The 24,849-nt window shown below is 35.0% G+C and overlaps 1 protein-coding gene across 1 annotated transcript in view; it reads left to right on the plus strand.

Moving 5' to 3' along the window:
* The window catches only part of LOC149779408 (uncharacterized), a 129,742-nt gene that overhangs the window by 11,395 nt on the left and 93,498 nt on the right, over positions 1-24,849 (plus strand). The window contains exons 4-6 of the mRNA XM_089940071.1: positions 5,816-5,915; positions 17,895-18,112; positions 23,401-23,494. Coding sequence (XP_089796197.1) covers positions 5,816-5,915; positions 17,895-18,112; positions 23,401-23,494 — 412 coding nt within the window. The remainder of the gene's footprint in view (positions 1-5,815; positions 5,916-17,894; positions 18,113-23,400; positions 23,495-24,849) is intronic.

The raw sequence follows: 24,849 nt of genomic DNA on the forward strand, positions 1-24,849 counted from the left end.
TTTTGTTCAGAATATCAATGGGGAATGTGAAAGGTGAGGGCAGGCACTGAATTGTGGCAACTTTGCTTTCATGGCTTTTTGAAGTAAAATTTCAGGGTAGTGAGCAACTTTTTCATCCGAATTGTCTCCTAGCATGGTCCCTGAAGAAACAATTAAACAGGAAATCTATTCCTGTAAATCATGGTACAATATCAAAATGTTCCCTTTAATAAATTACAATGGTTTCAGTGTAATAATATTTTAATTTATTTAAATGCAGCATGTTCTTGACAAAGAATTTTCAAGAATTAATGAATTGCATGATAAGCATTAATGAAAATTAATGATAGAAAGAAAAGTTGGCTATACTGTTTCATAGTTACAGGTGAAAGAAATTTTTTAATGCAATAATGTCAGTTTCCCCAATAGTTTTATCTAGGATTTCCCAACAGAGAAGGAATTGCACAATCTCCATAGATAGATGATTTAAAGAACAGTAGACAACAGCTTATTGTAAAGCTCATGTTAAGCAAAACATAATTCTCAATTCACTTTTTTAATGGTGGTGGTGATGTCTATAGTTTTATTGGTCCACCATGCCATAAGGTCAAGTGCTTATTGTGTAAACCTTTGTCATGCAGCATCATTGTGCATAATCAGTCACAGTTGTTATTTAAAACTTCTCAACAACCACTTGTCCACTTTAGACACAATTTAACAGGAGCATTTTATCACAAAGGTCTTTCAGATTTGTTCTCAGAGTTCGGTTGATATTGATCCATTGTCTAATATGGCAGCCATAACTGAAAGGCCACTTAACATAATTTCATCCAATTTGACAAAGACTTGAAATGACTTGTTTGCAAAAGCCATTTAACATAATTTCACCCAATTTATCAAAATGCATGAAGGCCTTCCAAGTTAACACAAATGATGTGGATCTGCCACACTTGCTGAAAAGTGAAAACACTTTAGATAGCTTTTTCCCAAAACCACATAACAGAGTTTGACCAATTCTACAGAAAGCTTACATTCCTGAAAAAAGTCATGAAAATTTGTTCAGACGATGCCAATAGCCCATCAAACATGAAAATTTGTTCAGACGATGCCAATAGCCCATCAAACATGACTAGCATTACTAAAAACAGAAAAACCTTAAAACAACTTCTCAGAAGTAAAAGAAAGAATTTAACCAAAATTGGCATGAAGCATAGAATGAATGTCTTCCAAATTTATACAAATGATGCTAAATATGGTCACCATGACAAAAGTAGAAACACATTTAAATGACCTTTCAAAAACCTCAAAACAGAATATGGCACAATGCAGTCTGGCATAAAGGGCTTTTAATAATTTGTTAAAATGGCATTGATTCATCACAAATATAGCTGCCATTGCTAGCAGTAGTAAAATCTGCAAAAAAAATTCACAAGAACAAATCAACAGAATTTTATCAAACTTGACATAAAGCATACTGGTCTTTCAGATTCATACAGATGATGCCAGTCTACCTTTGTTTATGGCCACCATTGCTAACAATATTAAAGTCTTTGAATGACAGCTTCTCAAAACTCCCAAACATAATCTGACCAAATTTGACAGAAGAATTTCTGGCCTAAAGTGCTTTAAAGTTTATACAAATGATGCCAATGTGACTTTAAATATGACAGCCATTACTTAAAATAGAAAACGTTTAAATATTTTCTTCTATGACAAATCCTCCAAACAGAATTGGACATGTTTTGTTGAAAAGTATACTATCTTTAGGAGCTTTCAATTTGACACAAATGACAATAGTCCAACATAAAACATGAGCAGTGTTACTAAATATTTAAATAACATTGAAAATAGTCTTTTCAAAAACCATACAGCAGAATTTGACCCAATTTGACAGAAAACATTGTTAGTAAATTTGTAAAATGATGCCAGCATACCACTGTATATGACCACTGTTAAAAAAATAGAACATTTAAATAACTTTATGTAAGAAAAAAAAGATACTGATCAGATATTGAGCAGCTTTGACAAAAGCATCCTGGGACAGAATCATTTCAGTATTGATGAATGATGCTAGTATGCCATCAAATATGGAGGAAGATTAGAAAGATGTTGGAACCCTGAAACAGCTGTTTTCATAACAAATTCACCCAGTTACATTGGAACAGATTTCTGCAGAAAGCATCCTAGTGCCTCATATTTCCTGGTCATCTGATGTTTCATTTATTTGTTAGGCAGATGTCAGCCAGATGAGTATTCTTATTTGATTTTCTGTTCATTCTGTGATGTACACAAATTCTCCCATTGACTTTGGTCACAGTCTTAGAAGATTTGTGATAAGGCTTTCTAAAACGTTTTTCACTTGCTCAATTCCTTCATGGATTCTGTTCATACTTGAATTTAATTATTGTGGAGTAAATTATGCTTTGTTGTTGTTGTTGTTGGGTTTAACACCATTTTTCAGCACACAATAGGCTATACATGGTGGCCAGTATTAATGGTGGAGGAAGAACCTGGGAAAACCCCGGAAAGAACCACCGACCCATGAGAAGCTACTGGCAAGCTTTCTCACATACCCACATTGGCTGTATCCGAGACTCGAACCCACGCAGACAGAGGTGAGATGGCAGTGATCCGTAACGGAGAGCGCGTTAGACCACTCGGGGCCCCAGTAAATTATGCTTATTATGCAATACACTTGTATTTTTTTATCTGTGAGGTCAAGATCACCATTTTAGAAGATTTGCATTTAGATTTTTGGTTAAAATAATTTGCGTATTTTCTTAAAACCTTGGATGAATAGGATATGCCATCATGAAAGAAATGCAATTCATTCTATGACAACACCATTTATTACCTTAGTAACAAAGTCACAATTTTACATGATTTGCATTTAGGGTTTGATATAAGTTTTTTATTTGCTTTTAGTTCCTTAACTCCTTAATGTATTATATAAATACGTAGGATATCTCATCATGAAGGAAAGACAGTTCATTCTGCATCATATATATGAAGTCATCACAAAGTTTACATCAGTGGCTTAAGCATGGGTTTGACATGCTAGCCCAGACTTTTTGGTGTTACGATTAACTTCTGTAAAATAACAAATTGACAAATGCATATCCTTAGAATCATTGTCACAATAGCAACAAGTGTGATGATTTTTCACTATTTAAAATGTCAATGTAATGCATGTGAAGGCATAAATATAACTAACTACCTGAAACTGAAAACTTTACTTGTATTCATAATCTTGCCACAAATACCATAGTATGTCATTTTTATGCCCTGACATTATTTATGTCATTATTTGCTTCATTCTGTCAATGAAGTTCATATATGCAGCAGAAATATAATTTTTACATCTGATATATAGTTTTATTTTCTCTGCAGATGAATTGGGATCTACATTCCCACCAAAAAGTAGCACCTACCATATACACTACTGAATACGTTAATGGAGATACACCTTATTGAAATAAAATATAGATCCAGAAAATACCATGCATAATTTGTCAACAAAATGAATTGTAAATAAATAGATCAGTAAACAGTGATCATTGCATGAAGAGTTGACATTGGATAAAGGGTGGGATTCAAGGGGGGAGGATCCTTGATTTAATTTGTAGTACTGGATAAAGGATGGGGTTCTAGGGGGAGTGTGCTTAATTTAATTTGTAGTGCTGGATAAAGGGTGGGATTCAAGGGGGGAGGGTCCTTGATTTAATTTGTAGTACTGGATAAAGGATGGGATTCAAAGGGGGAGGGTCCTTGATTTAATTTGTAGTACTGGATAAAGGATGGGATTCAAGTGGGGAGGGTCCTTGATTTAATTTGTAGTACTGGATAAAGGATGGGATTCAAGGGGGGAGGGTCCTTGATTTAATTTGTAGTACTGGATAAAGGATGGAATTCAAGGGGGGAGGGTCCTTGATTTAATTTGTAGTACTGGATAAAGGATGGGATTCAAGTGGGGAGGGTCCTTGATTTAATTTGTAGTACTGGATAAAGGATGGGATTCAAAGGGGGAGGGTCCTTGATTTGATTTGTAGCACGGGATAAAGGGTGGGATTCAAGGGCAGAGGGTCCTTGATTTAATTTGTAGCACTGGATAAAGGGTGGGATTCAAGGGGGGAGGGTCCTTAATTTAATTTGCAGTGCTGGATAAAGGGTGGGATTCAAGGAGAGAGGGTCCTTGATTTAATTTGTAGTGCTGGATAAAGGATGGGATTCAATGTGGGACATCCCTCATAGATAGAAGATTTAATTGGTACTGATTTTGTGCTATTTGAAGCAAGAATCTTGAGGTCACATATGTAAACTGATGTCAGAGTGAATTCACATGAGCTTCACATATTTACCATATATATTTACATATGGTCAAATCCAACTACAAATAACATAGATCCTGATTGATGTTGCCTAATGTATACCAGATCAGGGTCTATGCTGCTTGTTGTACTGATAACTCCAAACCAACTGCATCAACCCAGATTTGCTGGTCAATAATGCAATGGTATGTCTGGGTCTTTGTCATTTGATTTGACTTATACACAAGTATATACAGTATACTAAAAATTGGCCAGTCAAATGGAATGTTGCTGAGAAATAATCAAACTAGTTCATTGTATCCATATTGTTTTGACATACTGATGGCTTTTATTTCTATGTAGAAACAGACTTTTACATTGTGGAAAAAAGGAACAGTTTGACTTTTATAACAGAATCTTATTTCATTATGATTTGTGCTATGATTAGCCGAATGGAATACTGTATATACATTGCAGTTAATATTTGTCAACACTGTATCCAATTTAGCTGTCTAGGAAAGATGGTTGTAGGTATTATTTTAATATGAATGGAAAAACATATCTGATGATTTACAAAATGGTTAAAGTTATTATAATAATTTCAAGTTTAACTACAGTTTATTAATTAGAAAGATCAAGAGTTGATGATTTAGAGCTTCAGAAGTCAGAGTTCTTATATAAGTTAAATACTGTATATAGATACCTTTAAGTCGATTGCACAGATTCAGATCTGTCATTGCATAATGTGCCAGCAGATCTGGACCTGTGTTGTTTGTTAGGAGTAAGCTAAAGAACAAACAAATAATTGTCATTTTTGGCACATTATGCAACAACATACCAAGGTCTTTATTGTTTGCAGTTGAACTAATAAGCAAGTAGTGACAGTATTCATTATATCGAAAACTAAACGCTTTTTCTACACACTGGTCTTCACAAAAGAATTCGGTAAATAAATAAGCAGTAAAATATCATGCCATAAAATTTTAAAACACATTGTCAGTAAAGAATGTTTTTATTTCTACCATCTTTAATATATTATTTGCATATAGTTTTTATTCTCAAAGATATCAGTCTTCCGATTTTAGACTTCATTTGAACATATTTTTTAAAATAATTTCAGTAACAAGACAAATTTCCATGAATGAAAATTTTTTATAAATCAAAATAATGATTTCATACAGAATGATTATGTACAAAAAGTGGCGGATGTGAAAGATATATTGGAATACATTGTGGTATTTAGTATATTAAGTTTTAGACCCCAAAATAATAAAGTCTCATTAAGTATTGTAACATAGATTTAAAGGGTAACACACATCATCCATTTTTTTTCAGCATTTAAAGCTATGGCACTGCAGTACAGGATATAATTATCTTTTCTAAATAAAGAACATAATTTGATTTTAATTATAATAAATGCTTCATAATTATAAGTAATGCTTCATAATTATAAGAAATGCCTTCATAATTCATAAAAATGTATCTCGTTAGAATATACAACTCTTTAGAATGGCTTCATTTCCATACAGGCATACCATGTTCACACTCGGGGAATGCTTCATACTCAAAGGGTTCTAGAGGGTAAAAAGTCTGTGAGGGAAAAGCCACAGCCAGAGCCTGCATCTAACGGTAACAAGTTACTTATAACATTGCAAAAAATAAACTTTATTTATTTCATGTTACTTGTACATGTTCTAATAACTTTTTAACCCAACATTCCTTTATTAGTATCATGATGTTATTTTCTTAATGTGGCTTAACACTTGGAAATGTTACATAGCAATATCATTATGTAATGCAAAGCCATTAGACCCAAAACATATTTCGAATTGGACTGGTTTTAAATTAGGGTAAGCAGGTAAGTTTTTAATAAACTATATATGTATTAAATCATTTTTATAAAACCATGGTGTGTGTGTACTAGGGTCTGCAATAAGAAACGGGCATTTGTCTGACCAGAATCATATGGGGAGAAGGGGGTCCTTATCACATATATGATCATGTAAACTCATTTTCATTTGACGTGAAATGAATGAAACTCAGACAATAACAAGATGCTATTTGGTACAAATAGCTCATGGCTTAAATATCACTCCCTCATTATAAGGCTTTTCATTATAACACAATTCCTATTATAATGAAGGTATCCCATTTCATTATCAAGTATTGAAATTGTGTATGTGTGTGTGTATATATATATATCATGTACTTCATAATAAGGTCCTACCAAAGAGTCATACCAAAGACTTACAAAAATGGTACTAACAGCTGTCTTGCTTGGCACTCAGCATTAAGAGGTTAGTGTTAGGAATGGTCGGTCTTGTGTCAGGATAATACGACTGGGTGGGACATCATGCTACATGTCTGCTGCATGATGCCTCATTGCTATATGTCACTATAAACTGCCACACTGTAGACATCATAGCAGTAAGACTGAAAACTGTTAAAAGCTACATTAAAAATCCAAATCTCAGACGCACACACACACACACACACACACACACACACACAATCAATAAGGTAGTGTACTTTGGCATTATACAGAGAGGGAATCCTGTATCATGAACATCATTATAAGACCGTATACTTTGGCTTCCCTTGACAGTATTGTAGTGGGGATTAGTGTATCATGTAGTTAATTGTAAGGAAGTATACTCTATGACTCCCATAGAAAGCATTATAATGAGGTAGTTTTGTTACAGTACTATTATTTATTCAGCATCATACATTTTGTATGGTATACAGTGACAAGATTCCTTTACTATGTAGCTTCAACCCACTGTATGCTTCTAACTTCTGACATGACTTATGGTGAAGGATCCCATTAAATTGGTTAAATTTAGTTCTTGTTACTGCACTTGATTATAGTTCTTGGCAGTTGAGAACAAATTGAATGTGAATCTATACCATAAAATACATGGGGGGGGGTATTTTTGGCTCTATTTTGACATGGCCTTGTAAGAGAATACCTCAGTATAAGGCCCTCATTAGAATCATTATAAAGAGGGTGCTAAGACTTACATGGGGATGTGAGGTCATTCTTGGGGTGGCAGAAACTACACAAGCTAGAAAGAAACTCAGATTTGAAAGTTTTGAGTTAAATTATTTATCTTCACTTAAATTTCAGTAACCAGTTCACTTAATGTTTGGAATATAACATCCTCACATGCCAAGTTTATTAATTTGACTACTCCTACGTCTGGATCAAGCACTTGCATGCAGTGACGGGGTTACTACTCCTACCCCTGGGTCAAGCACTTGCATGCAGTGAAGGGGTTACTACTCCTACCCATGGGTCAAGCACTTGCATGCAGTGATGGGGTTACTACTCCTACCCCTGGGTCAACCATTTTTACATAATAATTTCCCACTCAATTGATAATTGAGTATTATATGATCCCATACTTCCCCATTTTCTCAATCCCACTGTTGCTGTGTAGTTATGTCCCAGTGTGGGCCATGGAGTCATGGGTTAAATGCATATTTGGAATATGACCTCTTCCTGTTCTAACCTATTACCTAATGTCACTCTGGCACATGGATTATGTACTTCGATTAGGTAAAATAGTATGATACTTTGTTTGGTTACAGTCAGATTTCGTATTCTAGCCCAGGTTTTCTGTCTCTCTGTGTCTTTGGGAAGGAACTTAGCTCCCATTTCTTCAGTATGATCTAACCTGTGTGTTAAAAGTACTGTTAAAAACAAATTATATAGGAATATATAATATCAGCATCATATACTTCCCCTACTTTCTGTTTCATTCCTGTCATTGGGTCATATCCACTGTTGGGTTCATTTGGTAATGGGGTTGTACCCTTTTTGTTATATTTAACAGTTTATCTCAGGGATCACATCATGTGTTTTGTTAAACCATTTTTGTTTTCCTTTAAATATGACTAATTGTGCTTGCAGTAGTGTGAAAAAGTGTTTCAGTGCTGAGAATAAATTGACTATCATGACTTCTTCAAATATATTACCCTAACATAATATCTTCAGAGTATAAATCCACAGTAGTGCTCAGAGTTGTCTGCCCGAACAAGAGTAATCATCCATTGGGTATTGGGATAGGTGCTAAATCCCATCCCTTCTGTTTGTGTTGGGAAACAAACTCTTCTGGAGACTATTAAAAGCCATTTTCCATTTGTTTGCATGTTTGAAGTGTATGGGGTGTTATTCACATGATATATGCAAAATCTGCACATGATGCATGGAAGCTGTATGCTGTGATATTGGTCAAATAACCTGTGCTGGTGAGGTTGCAATGAAACACACCATCAGAGATGAGGATACCATAATTATTGCCAACACTGCTGCTTCAGTTAAGAACTTTTTTACTAGCAGAAACTTTAAATGTAGACAGCTCACCAGTAACAAAAAAAAACAATCAAATGAGCCATATCATCATGGACATTATGCACAGCTCCATCCCTGCCCTTGCCTTCATTATCAGACCAGACATTGGAAGTAGCCATATCCAAATTCACGTTATAGCTGGGTTACACTGTACCCATAGGACCAATTCCAGCTTTTTATGGTATCATCTTGCCACAGTACATACATCAGCATCTTTATTTAGCATTTGCATGTAGTACGTTCTTCTTCTGTCATTTCCATCCTGTCATCATTGTCAGTGTCAGTCTTGCATTTTCTCATGCAGACATGATAATGTGAATATTTACTACTTGAAGTAATTTTTGACAAATAAGGAAAAAATATTTCTGATTTTACTTAGCAATTACATTTTAATTATAAATATTTGTATGTATCTGGGACTCACTGACTTTTAGGTCCTATGGTAGTCTTGGGTTGTTTTTGTCAGATTGCAGACTCCAAAAACATCTGCTATTCAAAGATTGTTTTGATGCTGATTCTGTGTTGAGTAGGTGTTAATTGTTCATAATACAACTCGTGAGATTTCTTTTACAGGTTTGTTTGTAAATTAAAGGCAGATGTCTATAATGATTACCACCAGGAGGATTTTGTTCAAAGCATGATTGATGACATGAAAATATAGGCCAATAAATCAGCTCCTCACCTGTGATGATATTTATCTTTTGTTTAGGGGCTGATATCACCTATTCATTAAAAATTGCACAGATCTGCAGCTATTTTTGGCTGCACACATTGGTGTACATTTTATACACTTACCAGTATTTCTTGTGGCTGTGGAGCTATCGTCGGCTGAAGGGTTCATCTGGTGACATGTACGTTATATTTCCAGAGCAAATTCTATGTTTGGTGACTCGTAAATCCACGTGGAATAGCATGACCATCTGTCCTATGGCCATTTTGAATTTCATGCTAGATGTGGCTGTTACCAATTACTGGTATTTGTTCTAAGTGTATGCATGTTTGTTTCAGATAGATTTGCTTGCAGCAAAATTGCACATTTTAATGAATAGGTGACATATCCACATATTGTCCATAAGTATCAACATGGACTGGGTTGTTAATTTATCAGACTAATGAAACTGTATCACCTACAAGCAGTATTTATTGTGATCTCTTGTTTATGTGATAATTACAGGAAGCTGATACAAACTTATTGATTGGCAAACAATTAAATGGAAAAAGTTACATGTTCTATATTCATTATCCAAAGTCAGAATGGCAATTATTTTGATGTTTGTCTCCATTTCAGGGTGACTAGATGATAATTTTTAACTAAATGGATAAAATATTAAGTGCTCACAAATCCTTCAGTTGATAGTTTAAATAAATCATCTAATCTTCATACCTGTCTACATAAATTATTTCAGGGATGGTCCTGGCTTTTAAAAAGTTGTTGCAAAAAAAATCACCAACCTCAGTATTTTGTTGCCAGTTTTTCAAAAAAATGTCACCAGAACAAGTAGTGAATATTTTTCCTAGTCTGTTAATTGTTGTTGCTGTTGTTGTAGGGTTTCATGCCATTTTTCAGCACACGATAGGCTATACATGGCAGCCAGTATTAATGGTGGAGGATAAATATGGGAAAACCCCGGAAAGAACCACCGACCCACGAGAAGCTACTGGCAAGCTTTCTCACATACCCACATTGGCTGAATCCCAGACTCAAACCCATGCAGACAGAGGTGAGATGGCAGTGATCCATAATGGAGAGTACTTTAGAGTCACACGGGGCCCCCTCCTAGTCTGTTAATATAGTAGGCAATGAAAATTGAAAAAGATGGGATAGTTATTATTATATTGACAACAAGCAATACAGCCATAATATGAGAAAATAAATCATTACATGACTGTTTTGCACTACTTCCATGGTTTTTGCATCCAGCATCACCGTTAGTGCATAGGTATGACTGTTGTCACCTGAAATAAATGCATTATCAAATGTAAAATATCTACTTTCCTGTCATCTACAGTCTCTCTCTTGTATTTTTTTAATAGAAACATCAGGTATTAAGCAAATCTATATTATGTATATTATTTTCCAACTAATAATTTTCTAAGGAACTTTAGTTAATGACATTTTAATACTAAACCCTATGGTCGTACTTTGCAATATAAGATAAGTGACAAATAATGTGACTGCTGATTTCATGCATTCAGGAATTAAATGCCTCCCCCCGTTATGGCTAGCTTCACAAAGTACATCTCCGTGTAACAGGAGTTCAGAAATTTATTTTTGCTGTTCTTTACATGCTTTGCTTTTAGTGAATTGGTTCCTAAATTCCAGGAATGATCACTGAATGCTGTAGATTTTTTCTCGACAAGAAAACTAGGATCTCCATTCTCACCGATGAAACTTACACAAGTCAACATTTGGCATTAATGTACCATATATATAAGCATTAAAAACCATCATTAAATTAAAAGAAGGAATGAAGAAACATCACAGAGCATATGTGCTCCCCCCCACCAATAATTTGGAATAAATATGTTATTTAGTATGCAGTGTTATGTGCATATACGAGTTAACAATAAGGAAATAAGGTGGGATATAAAACGTGGGAAATAGTTATCACATGTATGGTAGCTTGAGACCACATTTGAACTGTTAACATAAATTCACACCCATTTTAGGCATTGTTAGTTATAACAAAAATGGGCATTGTTTATTTGTCATTCATTTGCTAGTGCTTTCACTCACTGTAGAACATGCAGTTTCTTTGAAGTATGTCGAAGAGGCTTGAGTCTAACCCTTAGCTATTGTGCAGTTTGGGCATAGCTGACCAGAATATGAAATGGGGGCATGTTGGGGTGGGGGATAATGCACTCCACAGGGAGAAACTGCACGTCCTTTGAGAATTTCACGTGTATTGGACCTGAAAAATCGGTGAATATTTAGTGAAAACGATGCTTAAATATGCTGCAAAAAACTTCTCGATGGTAGGTCCCAATCTGCGTTATGTTTTTGTTTCAATCTCCCAGCTTGGTTTTTGAATAACAGTATGGTGTTAATTTATTTTGTTCAACGAATATTTGAATTCTTTGGAAATCTTTCTGAACATTTTAAACTTCAACACAGAAGGGGCATTTTTTGTTAGAAAGTATTCAGATTTCTTGGAACTACTGGAATTGAAAGGACGTTTAGGAAATAGGAATTCATGCTGTAAGTTAATTTAATTCTTTTACTCCTGTATTTTGAGAAATAAATTATATTGAATTATGCAAAACTTTTTTGTTTTGCTATTTCTTGTTATGTAGTTTATGTTCCTGGAATTGTAACACATGATTGATGGCAAAAATAAAAGATCAGTGAGAAAAATTACATATATTACTTACCCCCACCTGGATTCATGTTTGATGACACACTCCTTCTTCAAAATATCACAACCAGTTGTAAATGAATTGATGACTTGTGCCTTGATACATATATCACAGAACTGCTTTAACTTTGTATCATATCTCAGCCATGGATGCCCAAGTTTCCAGCTGTCGAAAAAATTTCGGGAACTTTTGACCCATTCATCATGATGTGGTGTTGCACTTAAAGCATTACTACCATCACTACATGTAGATGATGTTGGACTGTCAGGTATAACATCAGGTTCAGGGACTGTGTTGTCTGATGAATTTGTACTAAATCCAAATGCTCTTATTTTTGTTAACTTACTCTTAGGATGAGACGGTGAACATGCAACATCTAACTTATGTTTACCTATCATAAAGTTGCAGTTTTTACATTATATAATTCTGATTGAGATTTTTCCATTTGCTTTGTATTTATACACAGTAATTGGTACTTCAGAGGTAATTAGTTTTCTCTGAAGTTTCAGCAATAATATTTTGTTGGTACATTTAAAAATAACAGCAGGATTATCCATCTTTCAATTAATTGTAGCTGTTTCTGTTCGCGTCTACAGAGGTCGGTCGATTGTAGGTATAGTCCATTAGCATGACTGAGAGTATCACGGCATACATTGTTCAGGCCAGATGTCAACATAAGCAGATTATGATGTAACAATGCACTGTAAAGATGGGTTTGTCAATATGAACAAAGGATTTGTTATGTAACAGATAGCTTCCAGTGCATTGTGTCTAAGTATGTGGCTTCCTTTCATGGTCCCTTTCAGTGTCTCCACTCCAAATCCATGATTTATGTCCAAATTAAACAGGTAATAAGGTATCATCTCTGAACCATGGACAGTTAACTCCATGATAGTCAGGAGAGTACAGTATTGGCAGACTCATACCATTCATCTGAGCAGGCTTTGCATCACATGTGTCTTTGTCACCCAATTCATCAGTGTACAATGATTCATGCTACAAATTCCCATGCATTATCAGATGAAGGTTTGATAAGAATCAGCCTTTCATGCACTGATCAAGGAAGTTGTACTTGCCTTCTCTTGTGCTTTCAGTTGCAAAGTCCCCTATTTATTAATCTGTTGGCCAAGGAAGGAAGACCACCTGACATTCAAAGAGCTGCCATAATCTGGTCAAGTTGCTTACGTACTACATTATTTGGAGAGGCAGCTTCAATATCCTAGTGTTAACAGACTTTTCTTTTTGCATCAGTGACTCCCATCTAATTTTAACAAGGTTTACTATAAGATGCATATACCTGTTCAAACTTACATCTCAGTCATCAGTAGAAGGCCAGGGAATGTCATCAGTTCATAAGGACCGTAAATCCTTTCTTGACACACAAATTAGTAGTACTATTTCAGAAAGATACATGTTTGACTTGGCTGTTCATGGTTTGTCAGTTCCAAAACATCACCAGCAAACTTAAGCTCATGAAAAGAGATGCCCTTCTTTCCACTTTTGCCTTTCTTAAAAAACACTATAAAGCTGCACCTATGTGTAGCCTTTATTGTCCGATCTGCATTTTCCACGGTCTATAGAGATAGTTCTGAAACAGACTGCCAGAGAGGCAAACCTTGCACAATCCCATGGTTCTAGAACACAGACCTCAATTAAGAGTAGAAATCAAAATGATGAAGGACTTCTACCCAAACAGGAAAACGGTCCTACATGCTCTTACCACTGCCAAACCAGTTTCCAATGGCCAGTGAGAACAAAATGTGCTGAGAAATGGATTGTCTTTTGACCCTGTTTTTCTTTACTCCATCCTCTTTCCCACCAAAAAGATGACATATTCATTGCACCATTTTCACATATCCCAGTGGTGAAGACTCAAACACTTTAGCACAGAATGTGATAAATTGGCTCAAACAGGCTCCCTTTTCAAAAGACATCCCAAGACACCTGACAGTCTGCAGTAAGAAATAGTCTTCACACAGAAGGGCAGTATTGATCATTACAGTGGTGTTAAACCCCAAGTAACAACAACAGTCTTGTGAATTAAATCCCAAATAGTTGTAAACGTTCTATGACAAGTCCAAAAATATAAAGTGTTCTGAATTATTTCCATTGGTGTTCTGAATAAATTCCAATCTAGAATGTGCTGATGTGCCAACAGTCTTAAATGTGCTGATTTGCCAACAGTTTTGATGTATCACAATGAATACAATCCAAAATGATCTCGAATGAATTCACAATAATCCCAAAATAATGTTTTAGTCCAAAAGTCAATACCAAATTGGTTATGTGAGAAAGCTTACCTGTAGCTTTTCTTGGGTATATGATTCATACTGGGGTTTTCCCAGGTTCTTCCTTCACTAGTTATACTGTCCGCCATGTATTGCCTATTTTGTGCTGAGAATATGTGTTAAATCTAAAACAACAATGAAAGTCAATAAGCACTTTATAATTTTAATAAGTAATTTAAATAAATAAATTCCTTCCAAATTATAATTAGACAGATGATAAAATAGCAATGAATAATTCTATGTAAACAATCTTTTATATATCCCCACTTGACCCATGTTGTAGTATCCATTTTCAAAAACAGTCCATCACCTTAAATTTCCTACAAATTTGTAAGTAAGCTAAGGTCTATTTACTTAAATTTTATCAGCCAACCAGTCAGAAATCATGTAGATCATAGACTTTTCAAGGGGAAAATCTATGTCCTGAACTCAAGTCCAAGTTTACTGATATTATCTTAAAGTTTAATCTACACTCATGGACATAGTTAACGATGTGTTGTGTTTACAAAATGACCCTTATTATCTACCATCATGGACAAAATCCCACACAATATAGATACATCAGAGCCACCTCTATGTCCATGGCTTCAAACTACATGGACATCAGGCACCAAAAACACCAGGTGTGTTTTGCTCCAAATCAAAATATGAAAGCCCTTATTTAACTTTGTCTTTGGTTCCATGTCAACATGGACAAATCTGATATCTTGTTTCATCATTTTATCCTGTTGGATATGGAGTTCGAAATACATGTGAATAAAGTCCATTTTTCTCAAGAAACATGCCAAGAAAATCATCTAAGCAGTGTCTTTCATTCTGTCGATGAAGTTTATCTCAGTCCAGGACTTCCTTTGCCTGTTGGATCTCAATATCCACTTTGGGAACCTGTGTATGATGCCATGACAGCTGCATCTTTTATCTCAGTTTCAATTGATGTCCTGTTTTATGGCTAAAAGCAAGTTTGGAAGGGCTGAATTTGCAAGGCAATAGTTCAGAACTATAGGTGTTATGATTGGGTATTATTGATGAAACATTTTGCTTGAGAAATTGATCTTGTTACTCATGTTATCTCACAGTGTTTAGTACAGTGAAAAAATGATTAATCTGATTCAGAGGTTAATTTAGATATACAGTGTGACCCTGCTATAACACGGTAGTTGGGAGCCATAAAACCCGACCGCGTTATATACCGAACCGTGTTATATGCAACCAAGTCAGTTAGCTGATGAAAATGTACTCCAAAAAAATTGTGTGTGTGTTGGGGGGGATAGAGTAATAAATGAGGACGGTAAAATACGTGCTTCGTTGGCACAGTTACCATCTTAAATTGATGCATATTAAATGAGAAATACACCTGTTGTTAAAACAGAGACGACATAATATAGTAGTTTACTTTATTTAGAAAACCATGAATTGGTACATATACATAAATCCTGTTTATATATAAATGTCTAATGTATAGCATGACTAGAGTATCAACACCATGTACTCATCTGCGAACCTCATCATATACATTGAATCCACAATACAAGTGATTCCATTGAAACTATGCACACACACAGCTTTAAAATATTCAGTAATTTTGTAACAGGTCATATTGGTCTAAATTCATTGGAAAAACATAGCACAATCACGTAACAAATAATGAAACACATTTAGTTTTCAGTATGTTCCAAGTTAGTAAAAGTTAGTTTGCATTTTAGGCCGCCGTTGGTAGCGTTCATAAGCATAAACTTTTTCCCTACAAAAAGGAAACTTTCACAGCACAGTTAACGTGTTCCAGTCACGATGGGAAATGCAAAAATCCATCAGCTTCCATCACTTTTGTTTAAGTTCGGTACTGACTTCCTTTGAAGAAAAGTTCTTTGCTGTTATTGAAAGATTGTAGTCGGCTTTCTTTGATGAAGGGTGCATGCGCTATTGAAGTCACCACTAAAGGACAGCTTTGGAGAACCAAATGAATGCCCATTTCTTATTGTGGCAGCAATATTAAATAATTGTATTGCATGATTGAGACTGGTATTTTGTCCATTTGCTGAGTATGTTTTCATAACAGTCGGTGCTTCAAAGGTAATCTGTTTCCTTTGAAATTTCAGAAAACTATTTTATCTGGGTACATTTTTAAAAAGGAATTGGCTGTCATTTAGACTATTCTAGTTACTGTCCCACCATGCCTACTGAATAAACCAATAAAGAGATGGTTTTTTTTCTCTTACATTTGTGGTAGCAACGTGATGCTGCCTTCCACGCATGCATCTGAAAATTAACAAAGGGTCAACAGACAATAGGGACACAGGTGTTCTGATGACAGGGATTGTTACAGAAGTGTTCTGAAGGATTTATTTCTGAGTGAAAAGAAGAGGAATTTTACTTACCATCCACATACAAATGTCAGTCTTTGTAAATATATTAATTACTAGCGAGTGGCCAAAAATCCGATGAAAGATAGATTACGAGACAATGTCTCATCTAGTTGATCTCTGTTACCAGAAATGTCAACAACAAAAAAGCGGATATTTTACAACATACAGAACTCATGCTAGATGTCAAGATAAGCAGATTATGATATAACAATGCACTGTTTAGATTGTTTGTTAGTATGGACAAAGAATTTGTTTATGTAACAATAGATAAATTTCATTGCATTTTATATCCAGTTTGCGGCTTCCTTTCATGGGGCCTCTGAATTTCTGCACTCCAAACCAATGGTTGTATATAAAAGTTTAAACAGCCAACAATGTTGCCAATAAATTAAAAGCCACATGGTATGTTTGCAGCCAATAAGGAAAATTGTGACATTGGTGAAGACCTACGTGATCCCAGAATAAACTTTTTATGCGTTCTTTTGTTCTTCTTACTTTTAAGAAGAAGAAAATACTTTTTCGTGTACAAGAAAAATGCATATAAAATTTCAGGAGCCATGCCACAATCATCTTGTATTATTCACATGCAATCTCTTCCCCAAAATAATAAGCAACATTTTACGTTTTTTCGTACTTTTTAAGATTTTTTTGTGCACAAGAAAAATACATGTATATGAAATTTTGGGAGCCACACCATGACTGCATTATATCTGAATTTGCGTTATAACGGAGTGCGCTATAGCGGGGTCACACTGTATCTTTTTATCCTCAGCAGTAATTCTGACATAAGCACATTTGATGATGTAACCTCAAGACAGTGGCAGTAATTGTATAATAATACCCACTTCCAACCTCAAGACAAGGGCATTAATTGTGTAATATTACATACATTTGATGTCAAGCGATAGATAATAACTGTATAGTAATACCCATGCTGGACCTCAAGACAAGGGCAATACTTGTATAATAATACCTACTCCCAAGGGCAATAATTGCGTAATATTACATACTTTTGAACGTGGATAATAACTGTATAAAAAAATTCATACTCCTGATGGCTTAGATGTTGGAATAAGGTGGTCTTTGTATAAACCAGAGAACCTTTAGGAAATGCAGATCTTTAATGGGCACATATATAACCTTGCTCATGCCTGAAATAGAGATCAGACATTTGACTGCAAAGGTGTATTTTTCTTCCCACTTCACTATTCAGACCTGTCATTATTCTTTACTTATGTTTTTACAGAGAAATCTGGACCAACAGAGGGATTTGGCTCACTAGAGAAATCTGGGCCAGTAGTTAGATCCAAGCCAACAGAGCAATCTAGACCAATAGTGAAATCTGAGCCAACAGAGAAGCCTGAGCCAATATTGGAGCCCATTATTATCGATGAAAGTGACTCAGATGAAGACACTGATACAACCTATTGCATGTATTGTAACATGGACTTGAAGACAGCACAGGTATCTTGATGCTTTTATGAGATAATTCAACAACATTTTCACTTTCCATGTTCAAGTGATCGCATATGAAAAAGTTATTTGCAGGTAGAGTCAGTAGTATGTTGAGCTTTGAATTTATTCAGCATTTCTTAGTTTGGATATGAATTACCACTTGTCCTTGAAGTCTTGATGATAAAAAGAGATTCTTGTTTCTTTGTTTTTTATGTGAGCCCAGGTGTCAGTCAGAGTAGGCTATTCGGGGGGAGAGTAAAACAAAACCAAATGTTTTTATTTTATTTTTATTTACTTATGTCTCACCGATCCGGTGGCATAGTGGTTAGAGTGTCCGCCTCGGAAGCGTGAGGTCGTGGGTTCGAAACCCGGCTGAGTCATACAAAGACTTATAAAAATGGTACTAACAGCTGCCTTGCTAGGTGCTCAGCATTAAGAGGTTAGTGTTAGGACTGGTTGGCCTGGTGTCAGGATAATGTGACTGTGTGGGACATCATGTTACTTGTCTGCGGTATGATACCCCATTGCTAGACATTACTATAAACTGCCAGACAGCAGACATCATAGCGATATGACTGAAAAATTGTTAAAGCTACGTTAAAAATCCTAATCACACACACTTATATCTCACCTGCAAAACATAGGTGAGACTCATATCATTGTTGTCAAAGGCATCAGTGTTAAATTTGCATTTTTGCTTAGTTTCTCTGATGAGGTACGTACAATTATGAGACTTGATGGATGTATTTATCTCAGAGCACAATTTGGTAGAGGCAGAAATAAGCCAGTGAACTACTTTTCATGCAGAATGGTTATGTTATGATTTTGCATTTAGCTAAATTTTGTGAACAGTGTTGTATGACAGTTATGAAACTTGATGTTGTTCTGATTTTAGAGGGTACTACTCACAACAAGCAAAAGCAGGCAAGTGTGACCTACTTTTCACACTGTGGAGATTAGTGTGTTTTTGCATTCGCTTATTTTCTCTGACACTGTTGCAAGTGCAGTCATAAAACTTTTAAATGGATTAGACTGAGGATCTGTACTGGACTTTACTACTTGGGTGAAATGACTTCAATCTCCAGCCAGAATAGGGTTCAATTAGTGAAAATTGAGAAAATTGAGTGTGGAAAATTAATAATTTATAATGTTAAAAACAGTCATTTAAGGTTTCCAGTAAACATAGTTTCATGTCAGATGGTTAAAATGATGAAATATTATTCAGAGTGTATATAAATGTTAACACTTATTTTTAATTTTTTTTTTGTGCTTCATCACATTTGCTGTATGTCATAATTACAGCAACCTTGAAATAGGCTACAGTAGAAAAACTGTTTCCATAGTGGACATCATCTTTTCATAATTTATTATCTTAAAAATTGTATAAAATGATCAGTTTTATTAACTTTACTGATCATAAACCAGAAGAGCTTATGAGAGTCTTTCATGCATTGTCCATCCATTGTCCAAATGCTACTGTTAACAAAGTATGGCTACCAGTTGCTGCCATGTTGAGACTGTTGTGATCATTAATCCTCCTGAATGGATGGTCATCATATCAGAATGAGGTTTTTACTAAAGACTGCTTATGATCTCTAGTTGGTCCTAAATGAAAATGTTGCAGCGCAGATATACAGTATCGACACTTCAATGGCCATATTTAAAATCTTGTCTTCTCTTCTTCTTCAGAATGATTATATAAGCATTATGATGTTTTGGTCGTAATTGAAACCAGTGTTTCTAAATTAAAATGGTGCTGATCTGATGTCCAATATGGACAGTTATTTTGACATGAGGTTTCCATAAGAAGTTTTCCAGAAATTACTGTTGCATCATAGGTCAGGTGATAGTATATAAAGGTTGAAGCAAACAAAGTATTCATTTCTGTCTAAAGTTAGGGGAATCATTTACTATTGTCTTAATATGTATTTTGAGAGGAAACATTTATTTAATTTATTCATTGGAATTACAAAATCCTCATTGACTTGGTGGACTGAAACACTAATTTTGTTTATTTTGAATTCACTGAAAGACATTCTGGATTATGTTATTGTGGTAAATAAAGATTGTTGGTGCTTGTACATTTAAATGTTTACAGATTTTATAAATGTATATAAACATTAAACTAAATTGAGCCATTTACATGTGTAAACATTGCAGCCTTAATGTGAATGGAGGTGATATATCCCCCACTACTGCAACATCACTAGGCAGAAATCAGATCCTGTATGATATGGACTGAACTTCTCATATTGAGGGAAATATCATTTTAGGTATTTAAAAATACAGTGTGACCCTGCTATAACACGGTAGTTGGGAGCCATAGAACCCGACCGCGTTATAGGCTGAAGAAAATTATGCATGTACCCAAAAGAAACATGCGGGGAGGGGGTGTGGGTAATAAATGCGGGCGGTAAAATATGTGCTTCATCTGCACAGTTACCATCTTAAATCAATGTATATTAAATGAGAAATATACCTGTAGTGAAAACAGAGAAGACATATATAATAGTGTACTTTATTTTAGAGAACCACGAATTGGTACATATATGTGAATACTGTTTATAAATACATGTCTAATGTATAGCATGAATAGTATCAACACCGTGTACTCACCTGCGAACCTCATCATATACATTGAATCCACAATACAATTGATTCCATTGAAACTAAGCACACACACAGCTTTAAAATATTCAATAATTTTGTCACAGGTCATATTGGTCTGAATTTAGTGGGAAAATGTAGCACAATCACGTAACGAATTACGAAGCACATTTACTTTTCAGTACATCCCAAGTCGGTAATAGTTTGCATTTTAAGCCGCCCTTGGTAGCATTCATAAGCATAAACTTTTTCACTACAAAAAGAAAACTTTCACGGCACAGTTAACATGTTCCAGTCACGTTGGAAAATGCAAAAATCCATCAGATTCCATCACTTTCATTTAAGTCTGGTACTGACTTCCTTTGGTGAAAAGTTCTTTGTTTTGTTGAAAGATTGTAGTCGGCTTTCTTTGATGAATGGTGCATGCATTATCGAAGTCACCGTTAAAGGACAGCCTTGGAGAACCAAACAAATGCCCATTTCTTATTGCGGCAGCAACATCAAATAATTGTATTGCATGACTGAGACCGATTTTTTTTCTAAGTACATTTTCATAACAATCGTTGCTTCAAAGGTAATCTGTTTCCTTTGAAATTTCAGCAAACTATTTTATTTCAAGTTACTGTCCCTCCATGCCTACTGAATAAACCAATAAGTAAGATGTATTTTTTTTTTTTTTACATTTATGGTAGCAATGTGATGCTGCCTTTCACACATGCGTCTGAAAATTAACAAAGGGTCAACGGACGATGGAGACGCATTTGTTCTTGTTTGATGACAGGGATTATTACAGAAAATGTGAGTGTTCTGAAGAATTTAAAAGAAGAGGAATTTTACTTACCATCCACATAAAAATGCCAGTCTTTGTAAATATATTAATTACTAGCGAGTGGCCGAAAATCCATTGAAAGATAGATTACAAGATAATACCACGTCCGGTTGATGTCCGTTACCAGTAATGTCAACAACAAAAAAGCAGATATTTCACAGAATACAGCACTCATGCTAGATGTCATGATAAGCGGATTATAATATAACAATGCACTGTTTATGGTTTGTCAATGTGGACAAAGAATTTGTTTACGTAACAATAGATAAATTTCAGTGCATTTTATATCCAGTTTTCGGCTTCCTTTCATGGGGCCTCTGAATTTCTGCACTCCAAACCAATGGTTGTATATAACAGTTTTAACAGCCAACAACGTCACCAATAAAAAAAAAAATTGCCACATGGTATGTTTTGCAGCCAATAAGGAAAAACAATCCAAATTTGTGACATTGGCAACGACCTATGCGATCCCAAAATAAACTTTTTATGCGTTATTTGTCGTACTTTTAAGAAGAAAATACTACTTTTTCATGTACGAGAAAAATACATACAAAATTTCAGGAGCCACACCACGATCATCTTGTAATATTCATACGCAATCTCTTACCCAAAATGATAATAAAGTTTTTACGTTTTTTTTCGGACTTATAAGAAAGAATTTTTTGTGTACAAGAAAAATGCATGTATATGAAATTTCGGGAGCCACACCATGACCGCATTATGTCCGAATTTGTGTTATAACCAAGCACGCTATAGCGGGGTCACACTGTATATATAATTAATCTCTTGTTATGCATCAGTTGAACTTGTATTTGGAAGATGATTTCTGGTTATGTTTTAAAGAAAATGTAATTGCTCATCAGTCACCTCTGTTATCCATTGAAGTTATATTATTTAACATACATTATCAGAATTAGATATGTAACTTGGCATGTAGGAATATACAAACATTTATTTTTAGTGTTTCTTTAGTTGCCTCTCTTTTGTGCAGAGTTATGGCCCTTGTATATTACTATGTAAACTGTGTAAGTCATGCGTCATTCCCCTGTATGTTGTCCATGTATTAGCATTGATGTGATGGTGTTATCATTCTTCAGTGGCAGAGTTAGTCTGAGTTTCTTCTGACCTTTCCCTCCCCATTTTAGATAATTTGACATTTATGTTGAGGTGTGAAGTTAGAGCATGTTGCTTATTAAAAAGTTGTTATTCACCAAAACTGTAGATTTGGTATACATTAGTCATTGACAGATAAATTGAAATTACAACTTGGATGAAATTTAAACTGGTACTCTCCATTTTGTATTAATACATATATCTCGAGACCTACATGTCCATGACTTCAATGGTCCTATAGTGACATGAAACCAACAAAAGGCCCCCCATGCAATGTTATTGTACAAAAATTAGAAAATGTTGAATAGTCGCTTCATGGTTGTAAAAGAACCATGAAAGGAAGCAGAATTTTCAACATTTTTATTCTGAAAACGAGGACCAGAATCCTTGCTGTTTTAGCCACCTGAAAAACTCCCAATTCATCATGCAGAGATCACATGTCAATGTGGTAGTCATGTGATACCAGAAAATCTATGTTGACATCTTCCTATTGATTTTATGTACGTTTACATAGGGCTTAATGTAAGGCCATTTAAGTGTGCTAGACCTGGTAGCACCCTGTGGTTACACAGTGTGGTTTCAGCCAATTCTAACTTTTAAACGTGCAATATACCCTGCCCTTACACCCCAATGTTAATGTCAATTATTTCAGATAATGTAGGAAAGGTCTGAGGAAACTTGGACTGTGGCTCTTTCAGGTTTTCTATTTTTGAGTAAATCGTTACTCTTTTTCTTGTTATGTCCTCAGGCTTATTACATCCACACTCGAGGAATGCTTCATACACAGAAGCTTATAGATGATAAGAAGATGGCTGAACCACAAACTAAGCAAGAAAGCACTGGTAATAAGTGACTATATTTGTTTAAATTTATTTCAGTTTATGTCAGAATTACTATAAGTTCTCAGAGCATATATTAATTACTTTTGATGATTCAGGTTTTGCTGTAGGTGGTCATGGAGGTGAATGAAAATTGATATCCAGGAATAATTATCGATAACTTTAGAGTTGATAATCATTGGAATCATCAGTAGGGATTAAAATTTTCATATGGTGATTCATTTCAGTACATACTGCATATTTGGAGAATTCAGTGTTTTAGTATCTTGTGCTTTTGTCTACAGATTTTGCCTTGTTCTTTTGTGTGCATATTTTGCCATGAATTTAATGATGTCAAATAGTGTAACATATTTTTGAGGCTGGATAAATGAGGTACTGAATTTAATTTTATCACAAAGGATAATACTGAAATTCAGCAATAAATCATAATTTTGACATGTGAAAAGAAAGCTTTTAGCACACAAAGAGTGGAATTGTGAAAGAAAATACTTGTTAATTATGGGAAGACAATAACACTGAATACGATCCACATCTGGCCTTTTTCTGGTTCACTGATAATTATAGATTCCAGTGTTGTTCTGGGCAAAATTGAGCTTCTTTTTGAACACATCTAGCTCAGACATAGTCAGCCTGATTGTTTTTTAATCAGGTATTAAATTGTGGACCATGGAGCAAACAGAAAGTATCTTGCTTCTGTTCTTCATGCTCTGTTTGTTTGAAATCTTTGTCTTGGAAAAAAATATTCTGAAGTGTCATAAGCAGATATAAGGTTTTCATACATCTGCACATAAAAATAGAGATTTAATGCACGCATATTCTGAGGATGGGGCTTACAGTGCTAACCATGCCCATTCATATGCCGATCTCATGCCAGATGACATTTGCAGTGAGACCTAATATCATCAATAACTGGGTCAAGTGTAATTTATATATGTATGTTTCATTTTAAAATTGGAAGTTTGCCTTGCTTCATGAACTTCATTTTCACTCAATAAATGAAAATATCTTCATGGATTGAAACTAGGTTACATGTCAGCATTCATTGTAATATCAATAAGACTGAAGTTGAGGTATATTCTCCTTTTTTGCAATTAAAAGTTTTTGTGTTATAAAATGACTGTATTATGACCCCCAGTTTGGCTCAGAAACTTGCTCTTGCTTCTCATATCTTGTTAATTTTAAAAAATTATGCTTCTGTGATGAAGGCTGATACTATGGAAATGTAAAATAGGCCTAGTGATCCCTCCTCCAGGTCTGATGAAGGCCTGGGGCCATGGAAATGTAAAATAGGCCCAGTGATCCATCCTCCAGGTCTGATGAAGGCCTGGGGCCATGGAAATGTAAAATAGGCCTAGTGA

This window comes from Sinohyriopsis cumingii, chromosome 17 (genome assembly GCF_028554795.1).
Source record: "Sinohyriopsis cumingii isolate HCF-2022 chromosome 17, ASM2855479v2, whole genome shotgun sequence".
Lineage (NCBI taxonomy): Eukaryota > Metazoa > Mollusca > Bivalvia > Unionida > Unionidae > Sinohyriopsis > Sinohyriopsis cumingii.